Here is a 26,058-nt window from a genome sequence, read left to right as displayed (position 1 = left end):
ATCTCTCAATCCTATTCTTCCACTTGCTTTTACATTTTAACCATAAGACAAGATAGCTCATAAGTTATTACTTTTTACTAGCATAACTACTGGAATCTCATTCCAGCTTAAACAAAGCAAAGAGGTTAATGACTACATTTATAGTTTGATGGAATTCTGTCTTTGTTTCACAAGTTGTTATTCTTCCCTAATTATACTCACTCTGGAAGAATGAGATACTTCAGGAATTAAATTTTTTTTACATATAATAAATTCAAACGCATACTTGAACTTTGACTTAGGCCATAGAATGACTACATATTCAGATCAAAACAGCTTAATTTAACAATATATTATTTTGAAGCTTTAGCAGGCCTTCTAAGAATCACACATGATTTTTCAAAACATTTCTTCTAAAAGTATTTCCCTTCTTTGAAAATAGTTTAAAATTTACTCTAATGTTCCCTAAACTCTTATGAAGAAAACTAGTTGGAAACCTTTAAAATGCTTGATATCTCTTTCTTTTTTTTTCTTAAGCAAAAATAAACCTTTAAAACTGGAATTCATTAAAGCTGAGTTGTTACAAAAATGTTCTTAAGTAATATGAATTTCCAAAGTATTATAACAAACTGAATTCTTAATTATTACAGTATTCTTAGATATGAGACTGACTCAGAAAAACACTGTTGCTTTTAAAATCCTTTTTAAACAATGGGAACATCTTAAGATAAATCTTAAGTAGTTTACATAAACTTCTGCCCATGTTCTAATTTCAGATAAAAATAATATTAGATTTCCCAGTAAGATTACACAAAAGGCTCACATATTTTGCTGGTCACTTGTTATTGACCACGGAAATTTGCTGTAGAAGGAAAAAGCAGGGACATGTGACATATTTGGTATCAAATATGACAGGATAAAACATCCTTTACTCTGTTTGAATTCAGATAGGAGTGAAATTCTCCAGTCATGCAGTATCTGTTCATAGTCAGACTCAGGAATAGGAAAGCTGAGCCAAGAGGATCCCATCCTAGATTGAGTCTAGAATTGTTCCTTCGGTGTTTAGTCAGGTGAGAAATATTTCTTTGTGGCATGTGTCTCAGATACTGATTTAATGCAGAGAACTACACCCAAATTCAAACTCAAAACCAAAAATAGTTATGGTCCCAAGTGCCTTTTTCCTTAAACAGCAAGTCTCACTAATCACAACTTAGAGTCAGATACACTTATTTCCACTCTCTTGGAGTTACAATAAACAATAAAGATTTACCCGGACACACACACATAAGGGATTCCATTTAACATCTTTCCTTCTCAAATTTAAAACTTGTCCTGATGTAAAAGCCAATTATTAAAAATTCTCTCTATCTATTACAACTTCTGTGCAAGTAATATTCATTGTTTAGAATCTGAATTAACCAACCAAATTCCTTTACTAGGACTGGTGATCTTACCCCCAGGAATGGGAGGACTGTTCTGAATGAACAGAAGGAATTTAAATAAAGTTTTCACTCCATTGTGGGACTGTTCTGAATGGGCAGAGGGAATCTAATTTTCACTCCATTCCCTCCTTTCCATACACAGGATTCACTTAACAATTTTAGGTTTCAGCATTCAAACAGTAATGCCAAATAACTTAGTTAACAATCCTACAACTTCATAGAAGATAGCCAAATTGTTTAGCTTTAACTTTTTTAACAGACAAAAGGTGAAAATACCTGATTTTTCTAAATGACAATTACAAAACATTGTAAGACAAAGTTAGCAGGACTGATAAAGTAACATAACTGGTGTTACACAATTTTCCCAACATCTTTTAGTTTCAACAAAATTCAAATTAAAAATTGCTTTGTCTAACGTTATTTCTAGATTACAGTGGTCACTCAATTTTCACAATCTAAGAGGATTTCAGAAATACAATCCTAGAAATAGTTTTAACACAACAATAACTGCAGATGGTATAATTTGCATTTCCAGAAATTATTGATCTTATTACTTTTAGCAATTAAAACCACTTCAAAGGTAACAATTACATTAGAGAGATAATAATGTTGTATGTCACATAAAGCAGTCATTACGTTAAGCATTTTACAATCATTTTATCATTTTGATCCCATAACAACAAGCATAATTATTTTTACAAATCAGAAAATGGGTCAAACAGAGATAAAATACTTTTCATGCAACTGGAACAAAGAAGTGAAGCTTACCAAGAGCAGAGAAACTGATGTCCCAGTGGTGACTTTCACAGGCAGAGTTTAGAGAATGCTCGCTACAGGCCTGATTCTTCCACTTTTAACAATCCCCCCAAAGCAGCAGAATTTACTGAGCCCAAGGCAGTATGCAGCTGCTGGGACAGGGTGGGTGAAATGTCTAGGACCTGGGTGGCATTTCCAAGCTGTACCTAGAAAGGTGGGCTACCCACAATCTTAGGAGTTATTTCAAATGATCAGTTCCTGAAATGTTTCTGATTAATTTCACAACATACAAATCTGCTAAAACGATTTTACCTAAGATGATCTAACTTTCCATTGTAATTCCAGGTTGGCCAGACCAGAATGACAAGGAAAAGTGTTAAAATTTTGTTTGTTAATTTATTTCCCTAGCTGCAACCCTTGAAGTGTGGCTGCTTGCATTTAAATCTTACAAGATAACACACTCATTCACAGCACACATGATACGGACAGGGACATACACCAACAGACAAACTGACAACAGGACAAATACAAACATAGCTCACAAAAAACAACCCAGAGAGAGAGGGCAATTAGAAGCTTGCTAGAAATCCCCATCATGAATTGGCTATTATCTTCTGAGGAAAGGGGGTTGCAAGAATCCAAGGTCTGATAATAAAAGGGAATCCTGCAGCCTTTGCTCAGAACACCCCTGCGGTCATTGGAAGGGTGGGGAGCCTTGGTGCCCCAAAGTTTCTGACTGTCTTAAAGGAACAGGCCCTATGGGAATAGGTTCAGGCCTCTAGTTCTTAGGTGGATTGTAACTGTCCTCTTCAGGACCAGAGCCCTTACGGGAAAGCGGGGAGGGGGAAGGGGGAGGAGGGAGGCAACAGAGGCTTGAACAGAGGCTGCCTTTCTCAGGTCTAAGGTAGGGGAAGGCGAGGGGGAAAGATTGCATCTAGGTGCCGTCAGTTTCCCCAGATCAGAGGCCTTCAAGGGGAAGGGGAGGAAGGAAAGGGGTGAGGAATAGGACGGAGGGAGTGAAGGGAAGGACAGACTGGAGCCCCTGAAGAAGAAAGGATTTTTGCCAGGACACGGCTAGGTGCTGAAGCAGCTCCCAGCCTTACAGGAAAGAGGCTACCTGTCTTGTTCTCACTCAAGTCAAGTCAGCAAGCCCAAGATGAAACACTCTCGCTGCTGGCTAGTTGTTTTGTTGGCCTTTCTTAATTTGGTTGTAAGATAAAGTAACTTTGACCGGTCCAAAAGAGCCCTGTGGTGGCCAACATCATTTAGGGCTATCTTTAATTGATTGACACTAGTGCTAGCAATACCTGTACTAAGTTTCCTGAGATCGATCTCCAGAGGAGACCTAAGTAATACAGAGCGATTTAACGCGACTTGGTCTCCGGTCCCCAGAGTTTCCTTTAAAGGGAATTTTTGAGTCCTTGGGAAGCTGTATATTTTCTTGTACATATATGTATATGTGTATAAATATGGTAAATTGCAGGAAATCAAACAATGTGGACCAAGAAAGGCTTCTTGCAGAATATGGTGTTTTAGACAAGATTTGAACAAAAACACTGAAACCAAGAGGCAGACACCAGGAGGGATAGAATTGAGGACATGGGGAAGTAGGCAGAGGAAGCAGTGAAAATGCAGAGTTGGCTCATGGAGAGTCATCAGTGAGGAACAGCAGGGAGGCCAGGGTCATTAGGTCCTGAAAATATGGAGAGGAATAAGGAGGGAGAAGGGGAAAGGGAGGTGCTGGTGTAATGGGGGAGGGGGAGTTCTCAGAAATGATCAGCTTTGGGGATGGGAGCTCAGGTAAAATTCAAGGCCTGGGGTAGAATTCAGGAAAACTGGGAAGAGTCTAGGGTAGAAGAAAGGTCATTCCAGTGGTAGTGGCATTCCAGCTGATGGAGGGCAGGCCATGGGGGAGAGAGGCAGGCCATGTCCTGAATTCCTAGCCCTGGATTCCACTGGAGGAAAGCCTTGATCTTGGGCCCTTGGGGCAAAGCAGACCTCTATGCTTTCTCTCCTGGAGCTAAGATCTCTCTCCCTTCTTCTTGCTGAGATCTCTCTGCCTTCTTCCTGTTGAGCAGAGAGCTCTTTAGCTCTCTCTGCCATCCCTGGAACCCAAGATCTCTCTCCCTTTTGGAAGTCAGCCCTGTATGTGCAGGTCCAAGGTAGGTTTCAGGGAGAACCTTCCCTGCCCCCAGCTACTGCTGGCTGTCCTTTCCATTGACTTTATCTGTCTGACCTCTTGGTGAGTGTCCTCGGGTTGTCTCCCTCCCAAACCTGGCTCCAGGGTAGTTCCCTGCCAGTGCAACTTGTCCAGGTTCCCCACCACATCTGAAAGGTCCTGGGGTGCCACTCCCACCTTTACCATTGAACACCTACCCTACTTTCATGTCTCACCCATAGTATCAGCTGGAGGCATATCTCTAGTTCTGAAGTCTTTGAGGCTCTGCCTGGTGTCACTCCTCTGGACTCCCAAGCCGTTTTTGCCTCCTGGGTCTCTGTAGGGGGATGGAGGAGGTGCCTGAGGCCAAAAAGAAGGCATTACATGGGGTGACAAATAATCTTTGTTTGCAGATCTTTTCCCAATCTCACAATGCCTGCTGCCCTATTCTGTTGGTTGGAGTCTCTCCCCGGGAAGTCTGGAAGAGGGCCTTTGTAATTCCTCTGAGACCTCACCTTCCGTAAATCCTTGTAGGCCAGCCTCCTGCCCAGAAAGAGAAGGAAAAGACATCTCTGCCCCTCTGGGATCCTTGTCCTTCCTCAGCCCAACCTGTAGAGGACCAAGGCCTGGCACAAGCAGGGAGCCCAGAGCCAAAAGGAATGGCCCCTGGGACCCAGAGACCCCCAGCTCAGGTGAGTACAGCCCATCCTAAGACCTGACCAGCATCAGCCAATGTGGCCAATTTCATCAAAATGGAAGATTATCTTTGAGGTTGGCCATCTCTTTATGGATCTTTTCTTTACAAGAGTTGATGGAAAATTGAATACAGTAGTAACCACACTGCCCTGCTCTCTTCTTCTCTGTTTTAAAGTGTATCAGTGACACTAACCACCTCCAGTCCCTCCAATTGCTGCCCTCTCTGTATGTGTTTTTTAAGTTCCCCCTCATTACAACTGACTGACAAGGGGGATCACTTTACTCATAGTTTCTATCTGTAGGCTTCATGTCTTTGCTCTCATTTAGCCTGCCCAGCCCTCCTCTCTCTACACACGTCCTTCCCTCTCCTCTGTTTCTTATAGCCAAGCTTTCCTCTGTAGAGACTGAAGGTCAAGGAAAACCCCTTTACTGAGTGAGTCTTGTCTGGAGGGACCTGGAGCAGAGGCCTGAAGGCTTCCCCAGCTCTTGTCCTTGCCTCTGTTCTCTTCAGAGCAGAAATTGTCCTCCTGGTCCTGGGCCCCGATTCTGCCTCAGCTCACAATTCATCCCAGGAATCTCTGAATTGCTCCCATTTACCATTTCTTAGATCAAGTCAATAAGCATCAGAAAGTGCCTGGCCCCGTTCTGGGTCTTGAGAATCAGCCAGTGCTACAAGTTGAGGCTGGATTTTCTGGACACAAGAAAGTGACAGCCATGGTGAACATAAACCCTTTCTTCTCAGAAAGCTGAGTGTTCAGCCTTTACTAGGATACTCCTACTTTAGGGGAACCTACCTTATGTTGGTGTGCTCTAGGGATCCCAACAGACCCCCGTCCTCCCTCCTGTAGGGGCGTCAGGAAAGCGGACAATCCTTTGTGGTTTGGACAAGAGGAAATGGGAGGCAAAGCATAGAAAAAGTGGAGAGAAGGGTACTGATTGCCCACTAGTGGAAACAAGAGGAGGAAGGGACAAATGGCAAGGATGGACAGAGAGAGTGGCCACATACAGACCTAGGCCCTGAGCGCAGGGACAACTCTGGAGAATAATTAAGAATGAAAAATGAGGAAAAGGTCTGGTAATATGTCCCAGTCAGTCATCCAGTATATCCGATGGGACTCCTCTGTGCCAGGCATTGGATGAGTTGTGAGGGGTAAAACTACAGATAATGGAATAATCTCTGCTTCCATTCTAATAGAGGAGTACCCCTAACAACAGAGGGAACACCTTCAGCAGAATGAGGAGGAAAGCCAGTTTGTAAGGGGTTGAGGAGCAAGTACCAGAGGGCAGAAAGTTCAGACAGATTTTTCAGGGAGTTTGGCCAAGAAAAAGAGGTGAGATTAGATGATGGCTCAAGGGGTGGTGAAGGTTTAGGGGAGGTTTCCTTAAGAATCAGGGGATGGTCCCTGGCCCAGAAAGTAAAGAAAGTAATTGGCATCAAGCTATGCCAGGAAGCTGTGGAAGATGCCCAAGTGAATGCCAGGATGAATGCTCTGGACAACATTGAATTTCACTGTGGCAAGGCTGAGGACCTGGTCCCCAACCTGATGAACTCCTTGGCCTCACAGAAACTGACCACCATTGTAGATCCTCCCCGAGCAGAACTGCACTCCAAAGTCATCCTGGCCATCCGGAGAGCCAAGCATCTGAAGAAGCTCAGCTACGTCTCATGCAACCCCCGGGCAGCCATGATCAACTTTGTGGACCTTTGTCGAGCCCCCTCCAACAGAGTGAAGGGCTCTCCCTTCTGCCCAGTCCAGGCCGTGGCCATGGACCTGTTCCCACAGACCCTGCACTGTGAGATGCTGATTTTGTTTGAGAGGGTGGAGCATCCTAATAACTCATCTACTGCTGCCACAGGGGGCTCTTCCCCAGAGAGCCTGCCTCCCCTACCCCCTACCCTTATTGCTGGGGGGACCCAGGCTGCGGATTGTCCAGATATTCCTGCAGCTTCTCCCAGTGACCTGCCCCCAGCAGCCTCTGATTCATAGCAAACTGTGTACCAGAACCAGGAAAGGCCATGAAGGCCATCCCACGAGGCCAGAGCCCAGTGCTGGCAGAGGAGAGAAGAGCAATAGGACCCAGAGGACTCCATCGCTGAGACCAGAGGGCTGGGGGCAGCAGCCCTGGGTGGGGGCTGGGTGGTCACCCTACAAAGGAGCTGAAATAAATGATTTTGGAGTTAATGCCTAAAAAAAAAAAAAAAAAAAAGGATCAGGGGATGGGTACGTTTGAAGTCAGTAGGAAGAGGACCAGCTGATAGAGAAAGGGTGAAAATTTGAGACAAGAGGAGGGGAGGTAGGGATGATTGAGGGTGCAGACTGTTGGAGAAGACAGCAAGGGGTGGGGGACATCAGATGCCTTTGTAGATGGTCACCCTTTCTGAAGACCAGGCTCCCACTTTCTTACAAAATGGGGGAAAGAAGCCAGTGTAAGGTCACATGGAGAAGATTCTGAAAAGAAGAGAATGCAAACTGTTATTCAATAAGCACTCATTAAGTGCCTACTATATGCTAGGCACTGTGTTTCATGGGTGTCTAAAAGGAGGCAAACCGCAGTGTCTGCTCTCAAGGAGCTCGTAGTCTAAGGGGGAGACAACTAGCACCAATATGTATAAACAAACTATAGACGTGGGATATGTTTATATAGGGATATAGACAATGGGGTATAATTAATAGAAAGAAGGCACTAGAGTGAAGAGGAGCTAGGAAAAGCTTCCTGTGGAAGGTGAGAGTTTAGTAGAGACTTGAAGGACCCCATGAGGCTGAAATGAGGAGGCAGAGAATTCCAACCATTCTGGAGAGCCAGAGAAAATGCCCCAAGCCTAGAGATGGAATGTCTTCTTGGCATAACAAGGAGGCCAGTGTCATTGGATCCAAGAGTAGGTAGTGGGAAGTAAGGTGTAAAAAGACTGAAAAAGTTGATATCTAGGTCATGGTGAGCTGTTAAAGCAAAATAAGAAGCAAGATACTCAGATGAGAGTGTTTGGGTAGTCAGTGGTTAGTAGGCATTTATTAAGCTCCTACTATGTGCCCAGCTCTATAGTAGGGTCTGGGTTTTCAAATACAAAAAAAAAAAAAGAAAGATAGTTCCTGCCCTGAAGAATCCTATACTTTTTTGGGGAAAGTCAACAAACAAAAGGAAGTTGACAAGGGGAAGGAGGCAGAAGACACTAGATACTATGTCATGGTGAAGTTAGAAGGCCCAAAGTAATCAGCCAGGTGAGAAATGAGATCCATGAGCTAGGCCCTCCCCCTTCCATGGAGGTTTGCACTTTTCAGCTCCACCCTCTAGAGACAGGGAGAATAGTAATGAATTTTAGTACCAAGGCTGATGATGCGTTACCACATGATCTCAGTGTATGGAGAAGACGGATGGAGAAGTCCTAAGGTAGTGGAGCCAGGTGTGAAATCTGTCCTTCAATGAAGGCTTGGAGATCATGACCTCACCCTGTGGTGCTGAAGGATGGATGTGGGAGAATGGAGAAGAAAAGAGGGTTGCTTCAGTTGGGAGCAGTTAGAGATTCAATTAGAGACTAATTATCAAAAAGTGAAAGGATGGTCTTCCTAGAGTGATTGTTCATAGGAAGAATAAATACAAAAGTAAAGTTTTGTAAATTCTTGACAATCTTAAAAAGTATGAAAAGACTCATGTCATTGTTCAGAAAGTCAATAATAGAAATAAAGGAACATAAAAATGAAATCTAGATTACAATTAGCAGAGAAATCGGTGTTTTAAATAAGAAATCAAAATGGTGAAAAAGTACAAGATTTTTATCCACATGAAAGGGAATTGCTCCAAAACAAGTAGAACCTCTGAAAAAGAGAATCATACCATTCTCCTAGAAATGGAAGAGCATCAGAAACCAAGTTCATTAACCAAACATGGGAAAGCTAGTTAACCCCTCCCATGTTTCAAAGTGTTTGTTAATGTGGCCTGTCTCTTGTGTGTTATTTAAAAGTCTGCCTCTTAACGTATTCTCTTGATTCATGATCCCCAGTGTTTTGGAGTTCTAGGGGTATGTTTAGATAGTTTATTTTTCACAAATATACTCTCAGTGTCTTTTAAATTAGCTTAATCTGGTGGAACCAAGTTGGTGGAGTAGAAAGACACACATACTCTAGCTCTTCCCCCCACAGCCCATAAAATACCTGTAAAAAACTGACTCTAAACAAATTCTAGAGCAGCAGAAGCCGCAAAACAACAGAGTGAAAGAGATTTCCAGCCCAGGGTAGCCTGGAAGGCCAACAGGAAAGGTCTATCACACTAGGCACAGGGCGGAGTGCAGCCCATAGAGCTCAGTCCAGCCTTGGCTCCATGGCACTGGCAGGAACAGGACTGGAACAGGCCTCGGGGGGTGGAATCCCCAGCAGTAGCAATGCTTCTCAGACCCCTCAACCCACAAATGCCAAAGATACCTTCAAAGGTCAGTGAGAAAACTTTTTCACATTTGTGAGAATGGAGCAGTATCCTCCCCTAGCCCCGGCCCCAGGTTGTAGCAACAGCAGCAGCATCCATTTTTGGAGCCCTCAGCCTAAAGCCCCTGGGGGAATTGAGCCGCTGATTTGGGTCTCAGCCCTGAGTGGCAGCCTGGGAGTGAGGAAGAGTGTTGGCTGGCATCAAGGAGCTGGTGGAGGCTCTGGAAAGGGAATTCTACTTGCAGATCCTGGGCAGAAAAGCTTTGGTAGCTCCCAGACCAGAGCACAGGCCAGGAGAGGAGTAAACTCCTCTTCCTTGATTATACCACTTTGGAGGAACTAAGAACTTATAGGTACCCAGATTATAACCCCCTCTTGACAAAGGACTCAAAAGTCAAGTAACTGCCTGGGAAAATGCCCAAAAAAGAGAAAAAAAAATAAGACTACAGAAAGTTACTTTCTTGGTGAACAGGTATTTTCTTCCATCCTTTGAATGAGGAAGAACAATGCTTACTATCAGAGGCCTCCAAAATAAATATGCAGTAGGTCTCAGGCCATGGAGAGCTCAAAAAGGATTTTGAAAATCAAGTGAGAGAGGTGGAGGGAAAATTGGGAAGAAAAATGAGAGCAATGCAAGAAAATCATGAAAAGCAAGTCAACGGCTTGCTAAAGGAGACCCAAAAAAATGCTGAAGAAAAATAACACCTTTAAAATTAGACTAACTCAACTGACAAAGAGGTCCAAAAAGCCAATGAGGAAAAGAATGCTTTAAAAAGCAGAATTAACCAAATGGAAAAGGAGGTTCAAAAGCTCACTGAAGAAAGTAGGTCTTCGAAAGTTAGAATGGAGCAGATAGAAGCTAATGACTTTATGAGAAACCAAGAAATTACAAAACAAAACCAAAAGAATGGAAAAAATGGAAGAGAATGTGAAATATCTCATTGGAAAAACAAGTGACCTGGAAAATAGATCCAGGAGAGACAATTTAAAAATTATGGGACTACCTGAAAGCCATGATTTAAAAAAGAGCCTAGACATCATCTTTCATGAAATTATCAAGGAAAACTGCCCTGCTGTCCTAGAACTAGAGGGTAAAATAAATATTGAAAGAATCTACTGATCACCTCCTGAAAGAGATACAAAAAGAGAAACTCCTAGGAATACTGTAGTCAAATTCCAGAGTTCCCAGCTCAAGGAGAAAATATTGCAAGCAGCTAGAAAGAAACAATTTAAATATTGTGGAAATACAATCAGGATAACACAAGATCTAGTAGCTTCTACACTAAAGGATCACAGGGCTTGGAATATGATATTCTAGAAGTCAAAGGAACTAGGACTAAAACCAAGAATCACCTACCCAGCAAAACTGAGTATAATACTTCAGAAGAAAAAATGGTCATTCAGTGAAATAGAGGATTTTCAAGCATTCTTGATGAAAGACCAGAGCTAAATAGAAAATTTGGCTTTCAAACATAAGAATCTAGAGAAGCATGAAAAGGTAAACAGGAAAGAGAAATCATAAGGGACTTACTAAAGTTGAACTGTTTACATTCCTACATGGAAAGATAATATATGTAACTCTTGAAACTTTTCTCAGTATTTGGGTAGTTGGATGGATTATGCACACACACACACACACATATACACACACACACACACACACATATACACACATACACACACATATAAAGACAGAGCACAGGGTGAATTGAATAAGAAGGGATGATATCTAAAAAAATAAAATTAAGGGGTGAGAGAGGAATATATTGGGAGGAGAAAGGGAGAAATGGAATGGGGCAAATTATCTCTCATAAAGAGGCAAACAACGCTTTTTCAATGGAGGGGAAAGGGGAGGAGATGAAAGGGAAAAAGTGAAGCTTATTCTTATCACATTTGGCTTAAGGAAGGAATAACATGCTCACTAAATTTGGTATGAAAATCTATCTTACACTACAGGATCGTAGGGGAAAAGGAGATAAGCAAGTGGGGGGATGATGGAAGGGAGGGTGAATGAGAGGAGGGAGCAGTTAGAAGTAAACACTTTTAGGGAGGGACAAGGTCAAAAGAGAAAATAGAATAAATAGGGGGCAGGATAGGATGGAGGGAAATATAGTTATATACAACATGACTATTATGGAAGTCTTTTGCAAAACTACACATATGTAGCTTATATTGAATTGCTTGTCTTCTCAATGGGGATGCGTAAGAGGGAGGAAGGAAGAAAAGTTGGAACTCAAAGTTTTAGGAACAAATGTTGAGAATTGTTTTTGCATACAGCTGGGAAATAAGAAATACAGGTAATGGGGTATAGAAATTTATCTTGCCCCACAAGACAAGAGAGAAGATGGGGATGAGGGAAGGAAGGGGTGTTAGAAGGGAGGGCAGATTGGGAAAAGGGGTAGTCAGAATGCAAGGCATTTTGGGGTGGAGAGAGGGGAGAGATGGGAAGAAAATTTGGAACTCAAAATTTTCTGGAAATGAATGTTGAAAACTAAAAATAAATAAACATTTAAAAATAAATAATAAATAAATTAGCTTAATACCTAATGCCACTTAATGATATATTGTATTTTTATTAAAAGAACAAACTCTCTTTTTCTCATCATAGTTATTCTTCCTACATATCTAAATATTAAAAATGAATATGTTCCCTTAATAAGTGAAATAAGTCATAAAGCAAAAACATAAGATGTTTTACTATGACCAAGTGTCATCCTAAGCCCTCAATATAAACTATTGATTATTCTTCTTCACTTGGCTGGAAACAGTCCCACTATATCTCAATTCAGTCCAGATTATGAGTAACATCTTTCAAGAATAATCTTTGTGCTTTTGTCTATATAAGATTTTATTTCAATCTTTTAAGAAATCTAGTAGATAATTCCTTTTCCTCTACTCAGCAGTGATAAATGGTAATATTTTTACTCCAGAATACATAGTACTTGCCAGCATCTCACAAACTCTTTATAGAATTTTCTTAACATATCACTTATGACACTTCTAATAAGGAAGAATTTCATGCATTCTCTCTCCTCCACAGATTCTTATACCTCACTGATAGAGCACATACCTTCTGCCTGGTTCCATAGGGAGAAGCATTTCATAGTAAGACATTCATTTTCCCAGCTTTTATTAATCCAACCTGATTCTCATTTGAAATAGAAAATGCTTTTCTAAACATTCCATTGGGCTTTTATTGACTATGATTTCAGGAGTTGACTTGACACTCATAAAGGTGATAGGAGTTTTGGGCAAATCCCTTCTGTGCTTCAGTATCCTCCTATAAGTTGATGAAGGTTGGACTAGATGAATTCTGGAGTCTCTCAGCTCCAAATCTTGTGATTTTTGATGGTTTAGGAGTTGGTGACATTCCAGGATGTGACTGTGAACTTCACCCAGGAGGAGTGGGGCCTATTGAACCATTCTCAGAAAGAGCTGTACAAGGACGTCATGCTGGAGAATGTCCAGAACCTGCTGTCCCTAGGTAAGGAGCATTTCCTCTGGTAACTGAATCTGCCATGAAAGGAATGTCTTCTTTTCCTCCCTAGTGTGCAGGGTTTCAGCATTTATCAGTTATTCAAAAGGCAAAAGACTAAGGTCTTCCTAGTGTCTGGTTTTCCTATGAAAGATAATCACATTATTGGAAGCTGGGACTTTCCTATATTGCTCCTGAAATTGTCTCTTTCTTGTTTTGGGGAACTTGAGGTCAAAACTCAGTCCAGTGTTACAGAATTTCAAACTTGGACCTAATCTCAGAGTTTATCTTCTAATTGGATATGAATTTTGTTTCTGAAGATAGCTCATGCAGCTTTTCCTTGACAATGGGTAGTGAAGGGAAGTCTCTGCCTTTCAAGGCAACCCCTTCCTCTTTGGGATGTGTCTTAGACTTTAGAACAGTCTTCTTAAAAGGCATCAGTCTGTAGCTCCTTGCTCCTAATCCTGCCTGGTTATTATCATTTGATCCTTACAACAGCCCTGTGAGTTTGGTACTATTATTATCCCATTTCATAGTTGCTAGAACTGAGGCCAACAGAGGTTACATAATCTTCCAGGGGAACACAGCTACCATGTCGCGCAGGCTGGTTTGGACTCTTCTTTTTGACTCCAGGTTCAGACCTCTTATACTGCAGTAAGAGCTGCCTCTAATGTCTAGATAATGGAAGCTATAGAATGTGCCCATCCTTCTGTGAAAGAGGAGAATAAAGGTGGAATTTTCTAATTCTCAATTGGCTACATGATCTCTGCCCCCCCTTCCAAAATCCTAGTGATCAGTACCATGGGAAGCATCCTTGAAGGTGTGCTTAACCAATTTGTGGTCCTTGAATGTACTTCTCATTTCCCTAAAGAGGACTAAATTGTATATTTCTCTTTATCCTTATCATTTATTCTATATTCCCAGGGCTTCCAGTTCCTAGGGAAGATCTGATATTCCCTTTTCATCAAGGGGAAGCACCAGGAATACTAGAACCAAAAGCCCCCAGGAACTCCTGGGCTGGGGAGTGAGATGAAAGCAGGTATATGAGGGCTGTTGTCACAAGAGACATCATTGTGTTGTAATGACGGGAGTGCTAGACTTGGGGGCAGGCCAAGTTGAGTTGGAATTTGTTTTTAGACACATTTCAGCATTGGAATCCTGGACAAATAACAACCTTGGAGTCTTAGTTTCTTCTTTTATAATAAAGGAGAGGTGCTCAGACTCCTTGGCCTTTCAATTCCCTTCTACTGATAAGCTGATGATCCTCTAAGAAGTCATTGTTTGGAACTTTGGGGTGTAGAACTCCCCTGAAAGCATCCAAGAAGGGCTGAGGGTATCCAATCAAATATGAACTCTTTCCTAGGCTTTATTTAAATAAATAAGTAGAAAGCACTCACTATGTGCCAGACCCTGTGCTAAGTAACAGGGATACAAATAAAGGAAAGGGACAAGCCACACTATCAAGGACTTCCCAGTCTAGTGGCAAGACAAAATGGGAACAACTGTGTACAGGCCCACTACATCTAGGATACACTAGAGCTAATCAAGAGAGGGAAGTCACTAAGGCTAAGGAGCACTGGAGAAGATGCATTATAGAATGAGGGGTTTTTGGTGGAATGTCAGGGAAGCCAGAGGAAGCATGAGGGGTAGCCAGAGGAAGCATGGAGTCTCGATATGGAGTGTCATGGTCAAGGAACAAAGAAGAGGCCTGAACCACTGCTTACTATACATGTAGAAAGGGAGTAAGGAGAAAGAAGACTGAGGAGGTGGGAGAGGGGCAGATGATGGAGGGCTTGAACAGCCAAGCACAGGATTCTATATTTGATCCTGAGGATAGGGAGCCAAGGAAGTTTATGGAGTAGACAGTGACATGAAGAGAAGTGCATTTTGGGAAGATGAGTTTGACACCTGGGTGGAGGATTGAATGGATGGGGGAGAGAACTGATGCACTGAAGCCAACCAAAAGACTGTTTCAATAATGCCTCAGGTGTGAGGTGATTGGTGATTGAACCAAGAAACTGGCAATGCTGGGAGGTAAGGGGATATATGGGAGAGATGTTACAAAGGAAGAATCAACATGACTTTCCACCATGGTGAATATAGGTAGATGATGATGAGTAGGTGATACATAGATTATGAGTCTGAATGACTGGAGGGTGGTACCCTGGATAGCAATAAGAAAGTAGGAAGACAGGATGATTTGGGGAAAGATAATAGTTTAGTTTTGAACCTTGTAGGAGGGGGGAACCAGGAGAAAGTATTGTGACCAAAACCTAGAGAGGATAAGGGAATAATTCACTGTGTCAAAGGCTGCAGAGGGGTCAGAAGGGATGAAGACTGAGAAAAAAGCCATTGGAGATTATTGGCAACTTTTAAGAGAGCAGTTTCAGTTGAGTAATGACGTTGAAGTGCAGAGAGTTTTGAAAAGAGAAAGATGAAAGGAGTGTAAAACATTTCTTGTAGATGGCCCTCTGTAGGTATTTACCCATGAAAGGGAGAAAGAATGCAGGTCTGTATCTAATGGGGATGAATGGACCATGTGAGGCATTTTTTTTTTTTTTTGGATCAAGGAGGTATTGTTTTATTTATGACAGTAGGGAAGGAGACAGTAAAAAGAGAGATTAAAACTTTCTGAAACAATTGGGATGGTACAGGAGGAAATATGCTGACTGGAAGATAGGATAGACTGGGATCATTTATGCATGTAATGGGGTTTCGTTGGTAATCATAACAGTCACTTCTTCATGGGAGATGAATGCAGTGGAGGAAAAAGAAGACATCTGATTATGTGAGATGAGCAGTTAAGAGAGCTTTTGCTAAGTTTCCAATTGTTCAAATAAAATAATGCGACCAAGTGTTCAGCTGAGAGTATTGGGAGAAGTATATGTGGAGAAATGGAAACTTCTGGAAAAACTGCTGCTGATAGCAGAAAAGGGAGACAGTCAGAAAGATGACAAAGAACTGCCTTGGCACAGTGAGGGCCTATCATGGAACCTGAATTTGGAGTGGATACTGATAGCCCAATTTTATGATTTTCTCTGTCTCTGTGCAGCACCATGTAGGTAGCAATGAAGGCCACTGCCTTACTGGAAATAGTAATCCAAGGCTGAGGTTTGAACAAGTTATCAACTTAAAGTTCCTTTCCTGTTCTCTGTTGCCCAGTCTTTCTCTCTATTCTCAAAAAATAAATAGCCTGATATGGAAGTGACCACCCTAAGGGTAGGCAGTTGGGAGGTAGCAACTCCCAGGCACCTCATACAACTAGATACTATGAGACCTTAGAAGTCTTTGTGATCTCCAGCATTTTGTCTGGTGAGGAACCATCAGGTTTAGAACCAGACAAAAATAACTTCTTGTAGTATCAGAAAGAGGGCTGAAGCCAAAACTTGCATTTGAAGACTAGAAATGAGACCAGTATCCAGGAAATGAGGTAGTGTTTGTGGTCTGGTATCAGCCCTGGGCCCAGTTAGTCTTTCTATATTAACTGATGAAGGCCTACTAGGTTCTAGGCCCTACATAACCCTGGGGTACAAAGGAAGGTAAAGGATAGTCGAAATGTGAAGATGGTTTGAGAAGAACCTACAGATCATGAGCCTCACTCTTAGTTGAGTCAAAAGGGACTGTTTTTCAATGGAAATGCATCAAGTTCAGGAGAGAAATCAGTGAATAGAAGGAGAAAAGAATAGCCTTTTAAAAAGGAGAGTGGAGTTGCTGGGGAAATAGTCAGAGTCCTAATAATAATAATCATTCCCAGCATTATATAGGGCCTACTAAGTGCCAAGTAATTTACAAATATTGGAACTTCACAAAAACCATGGAAAGTAGGTGCTATTTTTATCCTCCTTTTACAGATAAGGAAACAAACTAATAGAAGTATTGTGATTTGTGTGTTGTAAGACAGGTAGAAATTGTGAGTCTGGATTTGAACTCAGGTCTTCCTGACTCCAGGCATGGTGCTCTATCCATTGTGCAACCTGGTCACCTCATGGTGGAAATTATCTTTGCACCATAGCAGAAACTTCACATAGGGGGCATAAATGGATAAGGAACTTTTCAGATAGTGCTCTGGGCTGTCATCTGGGATGGGGATGGATGGAAGACAGGCTGGGATGAGGAGTGGGGATCATGCCATTCCTGTGATCAATTACTGCTGTTGATCCCACTCCCATCCCCCACCTACTTTTTATTTCTAAGAATAGAGGCAGGGGCAAAGAAGAAAGGTCAGAGGATCATTCTTGGATCTTGGAGAAAACCTAATTAATTCTCCTAATTAAATATGTGTAGGATAACTTCACCTGTAGCAGAGGAGGGTAGCAGCAGAGTACATTAGAAAGAACACCACACCATCCTGTGTAAAAGAAACACCCTTGATTAAAATAAAATAAAAGGATGACATTCTGTAATACCATTTGGAACTATCTCCCCAACTCACTCCACTGTGTGCCCTTTGACCCAGTGATGACCACTAGACCAGGGATGGGGAATCTGCAGCCTCAAGGCTACATGTCCTCAAGTGACAAGTTAAGAACCATTCAGTCAAAGGACCACACTTGAGGACCTAGAGGGCCACATGTGGCCTAAAGGCCACAGGTTCCCCACCCCTGGGCTAGACCTATAAACAGGTCATAAAAAGGGAAAAAGACCCACTTATGCAACACAGAATGATAGGTGCTTTTTAAAAATCATTATTGCAAAGATCTGGGAGCCAAGATGGTGCCCATGTATTGGGACAGAACTAAACAGATGATGGTTTAAGAATATAATGGGAGATTATGGAGCCAGAAGAAGTGATGAAAGGCAGTATCAGAGAAACCTGTAACGAATTATCTCAACTGATGTAGAGAGAAGTGAGCAGAACAAGAAGAGTTTGTACTGTAGCAGCACTCATCAGTGTCATGGACAAACAGGACTCCAGAGCACTAGTTCCCAAACCTTCTCTTCTTAAATCTTGTTTCAAGAACAAAAAAGAGCTTGTTGTGAAGCTCCCCTCCCCGACCCAGTCATTTATTCTGCATATCGTAACATTTTTAATTTTTACATCAAGAGCTTGCTCTAATGACTTAGATGACTTTTACCCCACAAAGATCCAAAGTATTACTTTCATTCCCCTGTGCAGTTATAAAATATGACATTTTATTCTACCTTAAATTATGAAAATTTACTCTGGGGCTTTCTGTAACAATTTTTAAAAATCCAGTAAGACCTCATACTTACTGTTAACTGCAAGGCTTCCCTTCAGATTTATCTTTCAAATATTGTTGAATAGGAAGAGCATTTTGAATCAAATACATTACACCTTGGAAAATGTTGAACATAACATAATATATGAAGTTAACTTCACAGTTGGACCTTTTTCTCTGAATAAAAGTTTGCAGCATTTGGTTCACTCCCTGACAAGCCCAGTCTTCAGTTTGGTTTCTGTATTGGAAGAATGTACAAATTTTTAACTTCTTGATATGGTGATTATAACATGATTAGATAAGATTGGCAGCCCTGAGTGAAACAAGGTTGGCAAATGAAGGCCAGCTTCCTGAAGTTGGAGCTGGATGCACCATTTTCTGGAGTAGGCTCAGTGAAGGGGAACGCTATGAAGCTGGCGTGGGTTTTGCAATCAAAACTAATCAGCAAGCTGGTATGCCTGCCAAAAGGAGTGAATCACAGGCTCATGACAGTGTGATTGCCACTCTAGGAAAACGCCATGCCAGCATTATCAGTACCTATGCTCCCACCATGACAAACTCTGATGGAGTCAAAGAAAAATTTTATGAAGACCTAGAAACTCTTATCATCAATGTGCCAAAAGAGGAGAAGGTTATAATTCTGGGTGACTTTAATACTAGCGTAGGCTCAGACTACCAGACCTGGCAGGGAGTCCTAGGGAGGAATGGAGTTGGAAACAGCAACAGCAATGGTCATTTACTGCTGAAGACTTGTGCATCACATGACCTTCTCTTTCACCAACACTGTCTTCCATTTACATAAACGCAATAAAACTTCATGGATGCACCCTCGCAGCAAACACTGACATCTAATAGATTATGTGATTGTAAGGAGAAGAGACAGACAAGATGTGAGAGCAACAAAGGCAATGTGTGGTGCAGAGTGCTACATTCATCCAAAGCGCTGACCCCAAGGCAAAATGACTACAAGAAGAATTAACTTCAACAAATTACAGCTCTTCTCTGAGCATGAACAGTTTGCTGCCGACTTGGAGGGAAAGTTGAGCCAACATGCAGTTGGTAACAATGGAACAGAAAAGGAGTGGGCAGCTCTCAGAGATTTGGTGTACAGCACTGCTTTTGCTCATATGGGTCAGAACACTCACAAACACCAAGACTGGTTTGATGAAAATGATGGGGAAATTCAGAAGGTGCAAAATGAAAAACATGAACTCCACAGGATTTACCAGCAGGATAGTTCATCCACCTCTAAGAAGGCAGCATTTAATTCCATCAAAAGCAAAGTACAAGCAAAGCTTAGAGAGATGCAGGATTCCTGGCTCAGGAACAAGGCAGATGAAATTCAGTTTTCTGCTGATAGTAACAATCCAAAGAGCTTTTATGATTCCCTGAAAGCTATTTATGGACCAAAAACTTATGGTGCATCACAACTGCTCAGTGCTGATGGAGCCACATTGATTAGTGATAAGAACATGATCCTAGAGAGGTGGCCTGAACACTTTCATAGTGTTCTCAACAGATCATCATCAATCAATACTGAGGCCACTGACTGTTTGTCTCAGGTTGAAGTCAATCCTTCCTTAGCTGAACTTCCAACTGAAGAAGAGGTTGTGAGGGCCATTAGGCTCCTTTCATGTGGCAAAGCACTTAGTGCTCATCCTATTCCAACTGAGATTCACAAGGTAGGGGACCATTGCTCATACAAAAGTTGACTGAAATTTCCCAGGTTATATGGGAAGAGGAGGTTATTCCCCAGGAATTCAAGGATGCCTCTATTATTGATCTCTATAAAGGTAAAGGGAATAGATTGTCCTCTGACAATCACAGGGGGATGTCTCTCTTAGTCATTGCTGGCAGAGCAATGCTAGCGTCCTCCTTAATAGGCTGATTCTTCACCTGAAAGATGGTCATATACCTGAGAGCCAGTGTGGCTTCAGAAAGGGTCAAGGAACAGTTGATATGGTGTTTGCTGCCTGACAACTCCAGGAGAAATGCCAGGAGCAGAACAGAGGTCTGTACACAACATTTGTGCATCTGACCAAGGCCTTTGACATTGTTAGTTGTGAGGGCTTATGGAAAATTATGTCCAAATTTGGTTGCCTGGAGAAGATCATCAAAATATTGTACATCAGTTTCACGATGGCAGGTTTTCCTGGGTTCTGGATAATGGCCAAAGCTCTCATGCCTTCCCAGTCAGCAATGAAGTGAAACAGAGCTGTGTGCTTGCTCCCATGCTTTTTAGCATGATGTTTTCAGCCATGTCGACACGTTTTCAATGAGGATGAACACAGCAGCAAGGTCAACTACCATACTGATGGTAAGTTCTTCAATTTGAAAAGGTTACAAGGCAAGACCAAAATAGAGGGAGTGTTAGTGCATGATTTTCTGTTTACAGATGATTGTGCACTCAATGCAGCCTCTGAAGCTGAGGTGCAACAAAGTATGGATCAGTTCTCTTCTGCCTGTGCTAATTTTGGCCTAATAATTAACACTAAAAAAACACAGGTGCTCCATCAGCCATTACCACACCATCCATATGTGGAACCATCAGTTTCAACAAATGGAGAAGTTTTGAATGCTGTGGATAAGTTCACTTACCTTGGTAGTGTACTTTCCAGGGATGTACACATTGACAGTGAGGTTGATGCATGCATTGACTGAGCTGGCTCAGTGTTTGGAAGGCCCTGAAGAAAGGTTTGGGAGAGACAAGGTATTAGACTGACTACCAAACTGAAGGTCTACAGATCCGTTGTGCTGACCTCATTGTTATATGCTTGTGAAACATGGACAGTCTACCAGCACCATGCCAGGAAAGTGAATCACTTCCATTTGAACTGTTTTAGGAAGATTCTGAGGATCACCTGGCATGATAAGGTATCAGACACTGAAGTCCTTGCTTGAGCTGAACTGTCCAGTATTCAAACTATGCTTCAGAGAGTGCAACTCCGATGGTCTGACCGCATTGTTTGAATGCAAAATGTATGCTTGCCAAAAAGACTATTTTATCGAGAACTTGCATGGGGCAAGCGATCACATGGTGGTCAGAAGAAACGATACTAGGACACTCTCAAGGTCCCTCTCAAGAACTTTGGATTTGACTGTGCAACATGGGAGACACTGGCACAGGACTGCTCAGCATGGCATGCCCACATCAGAAAAGGTGTTGTGCTCTTTGAGGAAAACAGAATTGAGACAGCACAAAGTAAATGCAGGGTGCACAAATTTGGTCTATCCACCCCAAGTATTCATACGGACTATCTGTGGCCAACCTGTGGTAGAGCATTCTGAGCTCATATTGGTCTGATCAGCCACAGGCAGACACACTCAAATTTCACTTTACAATGGTGATGTCATTTTGGTCCTCTTTGAAGACAAAGGACAACCGACCAACCAACCAACCAGATCAGATTACAAGGTAACCTTGGGCTGAGGTAGTTGTTTTGATACAGTGTAAAGAAAGCAGTTGAGGATATGAACATAGCGGCAGTCATCCACTGGGAACTGATTTGCATTTGTTTGTCAAATTTTTATGGCAATGTGGACACCATTTGAGGACAGAGTGAGAAACCAAAACCATACGTTGCACATAGCTGTGGTCAGAGTTTGATGGAATCACTGCATGAAAACCCAAGTCATTTTCTTCCTCATCATGATGATTTGGAATCACTGGCCAAAGTAACACATTATGCGTCAAAAGTGTATGTATGTCTTGTCCCAGGGGGAAAATATATTGGTAACAAAACTGAGCAGTTCTTTACTGCATAAAGTACCATTAATGAATATTTTACCTAAACCCCTTGGACACCATCATGAGTCTCCAGAAGTTGTCTGTACCACTCAGTGGGCTATGAATTCACCAATAGTGAATCATGCTGTTTTCTTCCTGATAAAAAGATAATGGGCTCCTGATATTGTATAAATATTGTGTATGATAACAAATTTATATGAATATTTATTATATGTGCAGTAAATCGCATAATACTTCTAGATCTGAACAGAAGAAAAGTCAAATGTGACGCTGAAAATTATTACATAAAAGTTAAGAAGAGTAAACCTGTTTCTCAATTTAGCATATGAAATTTACCACAAATGACCATGTGAGAGTGCATCTAAACTGAGAGTGAAATGGAGGAAGGCCATCAGGTACTGTGGAAAGAGCATAATCAATCACAGGGTTTGAATTTTAGTCTCAGCTCTGAGGACAGTGGCCAGGTAACTCAGTCATTATGACCTCTTACCCTAAATTGTGAAGAGGAATGAGAATGCTGGGCCTGCCTATGTCATAGGTTTGTTGTGAAGATGCAACATTGTATGTGAAGCTCTTTCTAAAATGAACCATCTGGGGATGTGACCAAAAGGTGTTTCCAAATATTGATTCTGCCTATTTAAGTTTGAAAATTCCTCTTTTTGAGTGGGAAATAGAATATACATCAGTTTATTTTCTGCCACAAGAGGAAAGAATGTACATTTTTGTCTGTCTTTCATTGTATGTGATTGTTTGTTTCTTCAGATGCAGAGACCAAATTTAAAGTGAATGAGATAACTACAAAGCTGAGAATTTTTGTGGAAGAATCTGGCCAGAAGAGATTCGTGAGGGATGGCCCATGTGACTTCAATTTGAGAGAAATTCACTACTCTAATATGAAAGTGGATAAAAATCCAAAGAGTTATTGTGAAGTTGATGAAATGGGAAAGAGAGTCAGACAGTCTTCAGTCCTACATCATTGTAAGAAAATGACCTTAGGGAATGACTGTCTCCAGGATAGTAGATACAGCAAATGCTTTCCTGAACAAGTAGAGCTTTTTCAGCCCCAGGAGAAGCCTCCTCAAATGCAAATATATCAAGATAATCAACAGGAAATGACCATTAGCTGGAGTTCAGATGTCATCAGACATCAGAAAAATACTGGAGAAATGCTTTATGTAAGCAATAAAAGTGGAAAGCTCTTCAAGCAAAACTCTAATCTTATGACTCATCAGAAATGTCACAATTTAAGGGAGCCTGATGAATATACTGAATGTGTAACAACTGTATCCCATCACTCATCTCTTACTTACCATCCTAGATTTCATCCTGGAATGAAAATACATGCATGTAATCAGTGTGGGAGGACCCTTGATTGGAACTCAGATCTTATTAAACACCAGAAGATTCATATTGGGGAGAACTTTTATAAATGTAATAAATTTGGAAAGGGTTACTTCTACAAATCACTCTTTATTGACCATCAGAGAATCCACGCTGAACAGAAACCTTATGAATATAATCCAAGTGGAAAGATTTCAGACACCATTTTACATCAGAGAGTCTGCACTAGGAAGAAAAGCTATAATTATAATCAATATGAAGAGCCTTTCACACAGAATTCCGGTCTTGCTGTAAATCAGAGAATTCATGCTGGAGAGAAACTTTTTGAATGTAATCAACATGGAAAGACTTTCACAAAGAGCTCCAGTCTTTCCAGACACCAGAGAATCCACACTGGAGAGAAACTTTTTGAATGTAATCAATGTGGAAAGTCTTTCACAAAGAGATGCAATCTTGCTGCACATCAGAGAATTCACACAGGAGAGAAACCTTTTGAATGTAACAAATGTGGAAAGACTTTCCGAACAAACTCCCATCTTGCTGCCCATCAGAGAATCCACACTGGAGAGAAACCTTTTGAGTGTAATCATTGTGGAAAGACTTTTAAACAGAGCTCCCATCTTGATGCCCATCAGAGAATCCACACTGGAGAGAAACCGTTTGAATGTAATAAATGTGGAAAGACTTTCCGAACAAACTCCCATCTTGATGCCCATCAGAGAATCCATACTGGAGAGAAACCTTTTGAATGTAATCAATGTGGAAAGGCTTTCAGAAAAAGTTCCAGTCTTGCTGCCCATCAGAGAATCCACACTGCAAAAAAACCTTTTGAATGTAATCAGTGTGGAAAGGCTTTCAGATATAATTCCAGTCTTGCCAGGCATCAAAGAATCCACACTGGAGAGAAACCTTTTGAATGTACTCAGTGTGGAAAGACTTTCACACAGAGCTCAAGTCTTGCTGTACATCAGAGAATCCACACTGGAAGGAAGTCTTATGAATGTTATCAATATGGGAAGACTTTCACAAAGAGCTCCAGGATTCCTGCACTTCAGAGAATGCACACTGGAGAGAAACCTAACAAGTGTCATATACATGACAGAGCTTTTAGTTACCACTCTTAGCTTATTTAACTTAAGAGAATTTAGAGTGGAGAAAAATCTTAGGAAAATAATCAATGTGCCTGTCTTCACTTCTTATTTCTCATCAGAAAATTTATATCCTATAGAAATATTATCACTTGTGAATGAGGAAAGGTATTGAGATGGAGTTCAGAACTTGTTCAGTATTAGAGAATTAATTCTCATGAGCAACTCCATAAGGACTGAGTGTGGAAGGCTTTCAGCCAGAGGTCCTCTCTTACTTTACATCAGAGGCTTTGGTGTAGAAAAACCTGAACAACGTGGACAAGGATTATGTTTTCCTGCGGAGGAGGGTTATCAGTAGGCAACAGTATTCATACTGGAATGAAGGCATAAAAAAGCACTAGTTGTGGAAAACGGCTGTACCTAGAGCTCATACTTGGCTGTCCATTGGATAAATCATTCTGGAGATAAAACTTATGGATCTTTTTTAACAAGAGAAGGTCTCTAGCTGTAACACAGACTTCACTGTACCTCCCAACAAAAGAGACCTCATTAAATATCCCAGATTTCACACTGTGCCTAAAACACTATGATGAATTTTTCTCTGAAATCCTAATCTTTGTCATTACACCTCGGAATTCATGGTGTTTATATGCTGTAATTTCTTCAGCCATTCCCCATTTAACTAGTCCTTACTTTGTTTCCCGGCCACAAAAACTCCTCATTTTGGTAACTGTTGGACATCTGTTTCTGTCATGCTTTAAGTGGCTATGTGGCTCAGTGGATGAAATGCTGTGGTTGGAGCCACAAGCCCTGAATGCAGTTTCAATCTCTGGCACTAACTACCTGGATGGATGTACCTGGACAAATCAAGTCTATTCTTGCCTGGGTTTTTCCATCTGTAGAATGGGGCAAATAAGAGCACCTACCTCCCAGAGGTGGAAGGAGAATTAAATGAGATAATTTGTAAAAAATACTTTGCAAATATGAAATCACTATGGAAGTACTAATTTTTTTGTGATCATTCTTTGGATCCTAAAACTCATAGTAAAGTCAGGAAACTAAAACATATGGACAATTTACTCATTTTTCTTTAAATTCAAATTGATATTCAGAACAAAGTAGAGGAAGGCAATAATTTAAATGGATAATGGGTTTAGAATCAGGGAAAGCAAGTTGAAATCCTGACTTAGATGTTCTCTAGCTGTATATACCCTTTCTGTGCCTCACTTTACTCATCTCTAAAATGAAGATGTTGGATTCAATGGCTTCTGTGGTCCCATTCCAATTTTAGATATATGTTCTCATCAAAAGTACATTCACATGTCTCTTTCTCATAGCCTCCTTCAATATTCTAGGAACCAGGGTGTAGGACGACCACAACTGAAACTGTACCAGAAAGTGGTAGTCATCTAAACTATTTCATTCTACTTTAAAATAAGGACCTTGAGAAACTGATCAGCTGTGTAATATACAAAAGAAAACAGTTGCAGTAACCTTGTCTTTAATCACTCCAAAGACCTCAACTATACTTCCAGTACTTACTAACCATCACAAAATGCTGGCAGCACTGGAAATTAGTCTGGTAAAAAGTACTTATGGACCAGTCTATCACACTGTCAACCAAGATTAGGTCCCAATGAATATATGACTTAGATATAAAACATCATTTCGAAGAAATGAGTGCAATCATGAAGAGATACTGTTATGGATACTGGAAGAGTTCATCTCCATGGAATAGAGAGGAACACAAAATAAAATGAGGAATTTTCATCACATTAAA

The 26,058-nt window shown here is 41.3% G+C and overlaps 1 protein-coding gene across 2 annotated transcripts in view; it reads left to right on the top strand.

Moving 5' to 3' along the window:
* Positions 1 to 24,361, top strand: part of LOC140508343 (uncharacterized) — a 28,774-nt gene extending 4,413 nt beyond the window's left edge. Inside the window, exons 2-4 of one of the 2 annotated variants that reach the window (XM_072616188.1) lie at positions 4,870 to 5,027; positions 12,804 to 12,930; positions 22,612 to 24,361. In XM_072616188.1, the coding sequence (XP_072472289.1) occupies positions 4,870 to 5,027; positions 12,804 to 12,930; positions 22,612 to 24,314 (1,988 nt within the window). In that variant the 3' untranslated portion in view covers positions 24,315 to 24,361. Of the gene's footprint in view, positions 1 to 4,748; positions 5,028 to 12,803; positions 12,931 to 22,611 lie in introns of both variants that reach the window. The other variant, XM_072616189.1, reaches the window with a different exon arrangement.
* Positions 24,362 to 26,058: the final 1,697 nt, after the last annotated feature.

This window comes from Notamacropus eugenii, chromosome 5, assembly GCF_028372415.1.
Source record: "Notamacropus eugenii isolate mMacEug1 chromosome 5, mMacEug1.pri_v2, whole genome shotgun sequence".
NCBI lineage: Eukaryota > Metazoa > Chordata > Mammalia > Diprotodontia > Macropodidae > Notamacropus > Notamacropus eugenii.
Note: the sequence above shows the minus strand (reverse complement) of the source record. Positions and strands in the feature narration are given on the sequence as shown.